Source organism: Osmerus mordax, chromosome 10, assembly GCF_038355195.1.
Source record: "Osmerus mordax isolate fOsmMor3 chromosome 10, fOsmMor3.pri, whole genome shotgun sequence".
Taxonomy (NCBI): Eukaryota; Metazoa; Chordata; class Actinopteri; order Osmeriformes; family Osmeridae; genus Osmerus; species Osmerus mordax.
Window position 1 is genome coordinate 13878001 of NC_090059.1, and position 7938 is coordinate 13885938.

The 7938-nt window shown below is 42.5% G+C and overlaps 2 protein-coding genes across 3 annotated transcripts; one reads left to right on the forward strand and one right to left on the reverse strand.

The window, feature by feature from the left end:
• Positions 1-327: 327 nt before the first annotated feature.
• On the reverse strand, positions 328-5666 carry dcun1d3 (defective in cullin neddylation 1 domain containing 3). The gene is made up of 4 exons (XM_067245604.1): positions 5276-5666; positions 4254-4339; positions 3315-3866; positions 328-2418 (listed from the first exon to the last, which is right to left on the reverse strand). Exons 3-4 carry the CDS (start codon positions 3752-3754, stop codon positions 1881-1883), a joined length of 978 nt encoding a protein of 325 aa, XP_067101705.1. The 5' UTR covers positions 3755-3866; positions 4254-4339; positions 5276-5666; the 3' UTR covers positions 328-1880.
• A 440-nt stretch (positions 5667-6106) lies between these two features.
• Positions 6107-7916, forward strand: lyrm1 (LYR motif containing 1). Of its 2 annotated transcripts, none has more exons than XM_067245281.1 (5): positions 6107-6157; positions 6741-6904; positions 6984-7044; positions 7195-7226; positions 7332-7916. In XM_067245281.1, exons 2-5 carry the CDS (start codon positions 6746-6748, stop codon positions 7443-7445), a joined length of 366 nt encoding a protein of 121 aa, XP_067101382.1. In that variant the 5' UTR covers positions 6107-6157; positions 6741-6745; the 3' UTR covers positions 7446-7916. The 2 variants fall into 2 exon arrangements, with proteins under 2 accessions (XP_067101382.1, XP_067101383.1); XM_067245282.1 differs by lacking the exon at positions 6107-6157 and adding an exon at positions 6193-6219.
• Positions 7917-7938: the final 22 nt, after the last annotated feature.

The window sequence follows — 7938 nt, forward strand, 5'->3', positions numbered from 1 at the left end:
CTTGCATGCGTTGTTGATAGCAGTTGTTGGTTCTGGTTACTAGGAGAGTTATCCACCAATGGCGAAAGCGCCTCTAGTCTGACACACCCCTGAGGAGGAGCAGAGTTTTGAAGAGCTTGCGCTTAAGCTCTGCCCTCCATCCGTCTCAATTATGTTTTGTTGCATATGTTGCACACTTCACTGAGCAATTAATTGTTTTCCGGACATGTAGTAGCAAAGAATTACTGGGCACACTTCATACAAAAAATAAAAATAATAAAGATTTCAAAACAGACTGAAATGACAGTTGTGTCATAAAAAAAAAACACCAATTCATTTCATGGTCCACTCTCAAAAGTTGAACACTGTTTTATTTATTATAAATCAATGCATTTTATATAAAAAGGTCAAAGGGATCTGAAATGAAACCATTGTAAATGTAAACCTCACAAGACCTGGTTACGGGCACCCCCTGACCACACTGGACTCAAGAAACTCCCATGAGCCAGCACACCTGGTTAACAATCATCCACTGTCCCCGATAGACCATAGGCTACTTTCAAGATAATCTGACAGTTTTGAAAGATTTTGAATAGAAAGAGGGTAGCTGACATGAATGTCTCTTTGCAAAGCAGTACATGTACAGTGACTTTAGCAGGCCATTGGTTTTTGTGCATTTCATTATAGCCATTACCAGCAGCTGGCATATTCTTGACATGCCCAAACAAAACTAGCAAATAGCTTCCCAAAGGTGTAAGATTGTTGCAGGTAAACGAGATAAAGCTCTGTGTAACGTCCAAAGTAACAGTCCTTAATATTTCCCAGGTACAGGATTCTTCTGTCCCCACCAGACCAAGACCCACCTCATCCCTCACAGTACTTTCAAAGCTCAAAAGGACTGAATAGGTCAAAGCTGTACTGAAGCAAGTCTGAAGGACTATTCCCCCATACAGCACACATCTATGTATTTCAGATCTGTGAAAGCTGGCTAGTTGGTAGGAGCTAGGAAGGAACAAAATGGAACCAGCCCTAGTTGTTAAAATCATCTAAGACACTATTGCGATCTTAAGCACTCATAACAAGCTCTCAATGTCTTTACTGAGAGAAATGACGGTTGGGTAATTTCAAATAAATAAATACATTGAAATTTTAAGGACTAACTGGTGTGTACACAGCATTTCAATTTGGATAAATAAGATACAAATGCAACTGGTATCTGTATCATGACATCAACATCTTCAACAATACAGTTGGCTGTCATTTCTAAAGGCAACATATGCCAAGAAAACAACTCTCAGCATCATGTCATATTTCAATAAAAATGTCATCAATCATCTCTTAACTACAATCCAATTTTGCCAAACGCCACATGATAAAATGCCAAAATTGGAATTCAAAGAATAATATCAAGTTGATTTCACTGATACAGACCGCAGGGCATGGCTCAGGCTTCTGTAGCAGTAAGAACCTCTTTTGAGGGCACGTTTCCCTTCTTCGTTTTGTGTGCATCAAGCCTGTTGTGTTGAGCCATATAGGTCATGTCACCAGTGTTTCCAGGTATAAATTAGTTGAATTAAATGAGTTTAATGGGAAAGGGTATGGCTTTCTTTTGCCTGGTTTAAAAAAATGGACCACATGTCCAACTACCAAAACACAAGTTGAAGAAAAATAATAAAACAATAACTTAAATAGAAGTGCTTAAAACGTTACACAGTTCTTAGAGCCCTTTCAATAACCTGAAATAAGCAGGGCGAGAAGGAACTCCACCCAAACAGAAAAAGGAGAGAAAAATGGGAAACAGTAATGTTAATACTAATATTCATCCAATGATTCACAGATGTACAGTTCACTTTTAGGTCCTAACCCCATCTCTCCCTTTCCCAGAAATCCATGTCTTCTCATCAATGGCCCCCCCATGTCTGTGAGCCTCGGCCCCCCTCTGTTTCAAGTCGGTCTGTGCTAGGAGGGGTCTCAGTCCCAGTGCATTTCCTCTCCTCCTCTGCCCTCCTCTCTTCCTCCTCCTTTTTCCTTCGCTCCATCTCCCATTCCACAAAGGTGTCAAAGAGGCTGGGCCAGGCCTCGTCCTCACTGTAGTTGCTCAGGTCCGGCCCAATGGCCTGTGTAAAGTTGAGGAACATGTTCCACGTGTCCCGTGAAATGCCCCGCACGCCTGACGGGTTCTCAGCTAGGAAGTCCAGCCAGCGCTCCAAGATGGAGGGGGAGTTCTGGGTGAAGACTAGGCGCCACAAGGCGATGGCGATGTCGCGTTGCAGCGACCGCTGGCCCTCCTCTGCATCCAGGCCAAACTGGAAGGTGAAACGGTACAGGTCTCTGAAGCTGTCCTCGCCCTGGGCCTCCAGCAGCATGCAGGAGAAGCGGGAGCAGATGCCTTCCAGACTGTCCGCCTGGATCGCCCTGCAACCCTCCACAAACTCTTTCCTACAGAAAAAGAGAGCACAACAAGAACAATTGTGCCATTAGACCACATCAAATTGCTTCCTTTTGGCCACAAAGATTGGTCTCATCTAAGTAAAATAAGTTAGCCCGGCATGAGATTTATAGGTTGAATTTTTTTCCAAGACACGTGTTTTGCACACGTCAATCTAAACCTGCAATACTACCTACACTTTCATCCATCTACAGAGGAAAGAACAACAAGATGCCCCTCTTTGATAAACTTGACCACATCCTGTCACTCTGCCATACTGTGTGCTCACTGCTCACTAGCTGAATGTGGGAACCTGGCCAGATATAGTAGTACCCTAAATGCTTTGCTATTCAGTCTCTACTGCAAAACAGCCCTTGTTTAAATAGCCACAGTGAGCAAACAGCAACAGTCCACAATGAGAGTTTCTAGATAGATACACAGCACTTGCTGAGAGGCTCTAAATAGAGAACTGCTGAGGCAGGGCCATCCGAGAGAAGAGCAATGAGCGGTGACCACCAGCCACACTATCAGCCACCCACTGGAGAGTGCTGTGTCAGTGAGGCCTGATCCATTTCCTCTGTGCCCCCTACCGTCAGTGAGCGAGTGCGAGCGGAGCTGCTGAAAGCTGAGATAAGTGGGGGGAGGGTGGCCAGGCCAGGCCACCACACAGTGAAAGAGAAGAGGCTAGGATAGACAAGTTCAGGACAGCATTCAGGCTGAGCATCTGCCAATTCACTGTGCATGTCATTCTATTGATCAATAACACTGCATAACCCCACCCACCCTTTCTGGAGCAATGTGCCCTGAGGAGACTTCTCTGGGCGACTGTTCTATATAGGGACAAGCACAACTGGTACTGGGTCCACTGTCTGTGACTTCATTATTCCCCTTTCTGGTTTCATCTCACCTTGTAAACTTGCACATGGTGGCTGCCTGGAACTTCCAAGCAAGGACCAGCACACGGAACTCTGCGGGGTCTACGCACAGGTCGTTGCAGAAACTCTCCATGCCCTCTTCCAATATGGCGTCCTCCAGGTCATCCTTGTAGCAGCAGAAGAGCTCCTCAATGCGCAGCAGGGAAAGCCCATCTGCTTCAGCTGAGCGCTCGTCCTTCCTCAGGTCCCCCATCGCCGTGGGGATGACTGGGTTCTCCACGGTAACCTCCATGGCCTTGGGGCCGTTGAACTCACTGGAGGCTTTGCTACCCAGGGTGCTTGGCTCCTCCTTATGCCCTCCTCCACCCGCACCGCCGCCTTTCTTGTGGGACTTGGAGCCTGTCTCCTTGTCGCCACTCTTGCTGCCAAGCGAGGACGTTGGGTTTTTACACTTGGTGACACACTGGCCCATGTCTCTCTCTCTGGTCCTCCCTCTGTCTGTCCTCCCCTCCTTCAGGCCCCGTCTGCCCCACCTAGACGCCTCTGCTCTGGCCTGGTGAGATGTCTCAACATGCCCTCGGGCCCTTGGATATAGAGAGCAAGAGTCAAATAGCTGTAAAAGGTTGCATGAGTGTGACTGAGAGAATTGTTTGGGCTAAGGGTCAAGACCAGAGCTAAGGGGTTATTAACAAACCTTCCTGTCAACTAATTGGGCTTGGTATGACATGTGGAGGATGGTTCTACTGAATATGTTAGAGCTGTACATACATGGGCTACGTATATAGGTGCTTACAAAGCGTGGTTACCATAGAAACCAAGACAAAAATACTTGAGGGAGACAACATGTTGGTTACCATAGAAACGTTGACATAAAGCTGGAAGTGTTTGAGTTCAAACACCATAATATGTTCAATGCTTAGAAAATGGCCAAGAAATGTGTGATTCTTTACAAACTGGTAGTAGGTACTTACACACACTTCCTCAGAATGCATATTCCACACTAGATAAAGATGTCATCTTTTCCTGCTCCATAGTGATGACCTTGGCATCCGCAATGCTGAAAGATCCAAAAAGAGCTTTTAGTATTCAAAAGCAGAACATGATAGCATCTGTCACACACACATTTACATTTCCGTTTTATCAACTTGAGTACCCATGCTGTAAGTATGAATTGGTCATTTAAGTTTTGTGTAGCAATTTGTTCCCCCACACATTACATCACTGCATAAGAATCTACTTTTTAGCAAGCTTCTGTTGGAAAAGACATCCATTCAATGTAGAGTGGATTTAGGGCGTCCAGCTTTTTAGGATAACAATAGATTCCTGATACTTTACAACTAATCAGTGACTCAACCCCTTGATTGTTCCCAGCTGTTGCAACATTCATTACCGCGTTTGTGCTTCACTGCAGTTTCCTTTTTCTCAGTCGAGTTCAGATGTTGTAATTTGTAGTAGGCATAGCTACAATACAGGCCTTACTGTCGTTTAAACTGCATTCCAAAAGTATAACGTTAATCTAGCTACCTAAAAACACTTTGGTTATGGTTCTCAATCAATAAGTCATACACCTATAGTAAACTATCCACAGACATGCCCAGACAAAACACATCGCGCCTAGCCGACTATAAGAGAGTATAACTTACGGGTGCTACCCAGGTCTAGTATTCAGTAGTTGAACAATGTATCTAGTTTATCAAGTTAATGATTGGCTATCATACTGTATCTGAAAAATGGAAAATGGCCAGCGTTACAAACCTGAGGCATTAAGCAGAAAGATTTAGGTGGAACGAGGAGATAATTATGAATCAACCATCAGCAATCCTTCCAGACAGACTAGCTAGCTTGTCCAGCAAGTACTAGCTAACTAGCAGGCAGCGCACACACTGCACTGGTACTATAGTCGTCGCTAGCCGGCTAGAGCTAGCTATGTTGGCAACCCACATTATAAAGTTACCCAGCAAACAACAAGCACTGAAAAATACGTAAAACTTACCTTTTAGATGTATACAATTGTTCGGAAACTGGCGTACATCGTTCCAATGTGTTAGCTTGTCAAAGTGAATGTGCTACCCAACTACTAGCACAGTAGAGCAGAACGGCACGAACAACCTCGTCGTCGTTTTGCTAGCTAGGTAGCCAAGTTGGTGAAAGCTTAGGTGGCTAGCGGCTAGTTGCTAGGCTAGGAGCTAGCCAGTCAACATCATTCAAAAACGAGTTTCGGTATACTTTTTTACAAGATCGGTCGTCTGCCTAAGGACCACCACACAACACAGAACGTCTTTTAAATGTAATGTTATCTTGGTAATTCCAGTTAATTAGAAAATACCTTTAGTAAAAAAGATTACAGTTTCTTTGTGTTTCCCCTTTAGTCATTGAGTGGACATTATGGGAATTTTCCCTGCATCACTTCCTCTCTGCAAGCAGGCTAGCAACAAGACCGACAGCTGATCAGCTTGTCGCTTGGATAGGGATACAGTAGGGATTGGGATGGGCTCTTCAATTTACAATTCAAATCAAGACCGTTTTGTATTACAATACTTGGATATTAATTTCAATTAAATACTTTTTCATGGATCATACTAAATAAAAATGGATCTATGCCAATGTTGTTTCAGTTGGCCAATTATTGTAAACTAGTAGGGACAAGTGCATTGAATTATACTGACGTGTCTTAGCATAGATATAACATTTTGATTCCTCAAAACATATGATACTGGAGAACTGCGAAATGCGAAAATTGCACACTCTCATTTTGCAGCTCTTTGTCAACCCGTTTGTGGCGAACATACCTCGAATAATTATTCGTCATCAATATGCGACTTGTTGTCAAATACCTCTGCCCTGAAAGATTGCTACTGCTCGCTAACCACGTCAGGTAGGTCAAGTTCGTTTGACTATAAACACTTCTTCACATTCGGATCACTTTATGATTATTTGGTAAATATATATAAATACGTATTCGATTTGGGGATTTTATTGGTGGATTTCTGATCTATTTAAATGCTGGCTTTGCAATGTTCAGTGAGAGCAGCATGTTAACAAACTGAATGTGGCTGAAGTGTTTTAGGGTAAAACGATACAGTAATTTAGAAAGACAACTGTGTTATGTGAACCCTTAAAAAATCAATTTTCATCTAATAAGGGCAAAACCAAGGGGTTATGCTAGTCTGGGACAGCTCTTCACTTCAGGTGAACGTCAACCGAGATCATATTTTGCCCATTATTGCCACCTAGAGGTCTTAGGGTCTAACCCATCTTAACAGGGTTTTAGGGAGATAGGAATAAGAAATAAGAATAATAAGAAATTTGATTCAGAATTAAGCAGAGGTCTAGAACAGAAATACATCTCGATTTCATAGTTGAATCTTCTGTCTTGGATAGTTGATGTCATGTATTATTCCCTTATGCTAAATCAACTTACAGGTGTCCTAATATTGCTTGCTTTGTTTTATCCATAGATCAGATGACGGCAGCCACACGTAAGGAAGTCCTGACACTGTATACCAGGGTACTACGGATCGCCCGCACTTGGAAGGCCCAATCCACTCTTCCTCAAGACACCGAGTCTGAGAAAAGTTACATTACCCAGGAGGCCCGGACCCTTTTCAGACAAAACCAGCAGGTAAAGATGGACCAGGGATGTTTCAACACTGTGGCATTGCAGTGTAGCACCATTTTATTAATCCTACTTATATCTTTAGTTGACAGACCAGGAATCAATTAAAAGATGCATAGAAGAATGCCAAGCGAGGATAGAAATTGGCAAGTGTCCTGATTTTAATACAGCTCGTTACATTGCACATTTCATATGATGTAACACATACAATACACACTGTTGTAAATGTATTATTGCACTATTTAAGTTCCTAAAATGCTTCTGTGTCATAAGATATTTCCATGTCTGCTTTCCAGGTTTACATTACAGAAATCCATATCCAAAACCAGTAAGTGTCCTAATTTTCTTCATGTTTAATCAGAGCAATTAGTATGCTACACATCTCTACATACTGTTCTTTTAGGGGCTTATTTTTGTGTTCTTTGCTCCTCAGACCTACTTACCGCCAATGGGACTGGCAACACAGAAAGGCAGGAAGCTGCGCGCTCAGCAACGCATGAGGAAGCAGGCCAAGCCAGTTTACTTACAGTCACATGATGACACCTAATGCTTTACGTGGGCTATTCAGTCTGTGAAGTTTATGTTACCAAGGACGAGAGGATGTTATAGTAGTCACAGACTCATTTACACACCCACAAATCATGGGAGTTATTTATTTTCATTGCTCACAGGGCACATTTCATTGTAAAGTGCAACAAACACACTGTATTATACTGCAATCCATTAATGTGTAATTCCTGACAAATACGTTGTTGATGATAATGTTGTCTATCTTGTAATATTAACAGTCATAAATATGTCATATATTATTTCCAATTTATTTATTATTACTGCAATTATACCTTTTTATAAGTCATATTGTCATGACTGGCTATGTCAGAGAAATCTAGTCTGGTAGAAAAATAGAGATTTCTTTCAATATATAATGAATAAAAGTGCATTGGAGTGCATATTCACAGATAATATGATTATCATGTCCAATAAAACAGTCTTTAGCGTATCAACTGGTATTTAAACTGATTAGAAAATGTTTTACTAAC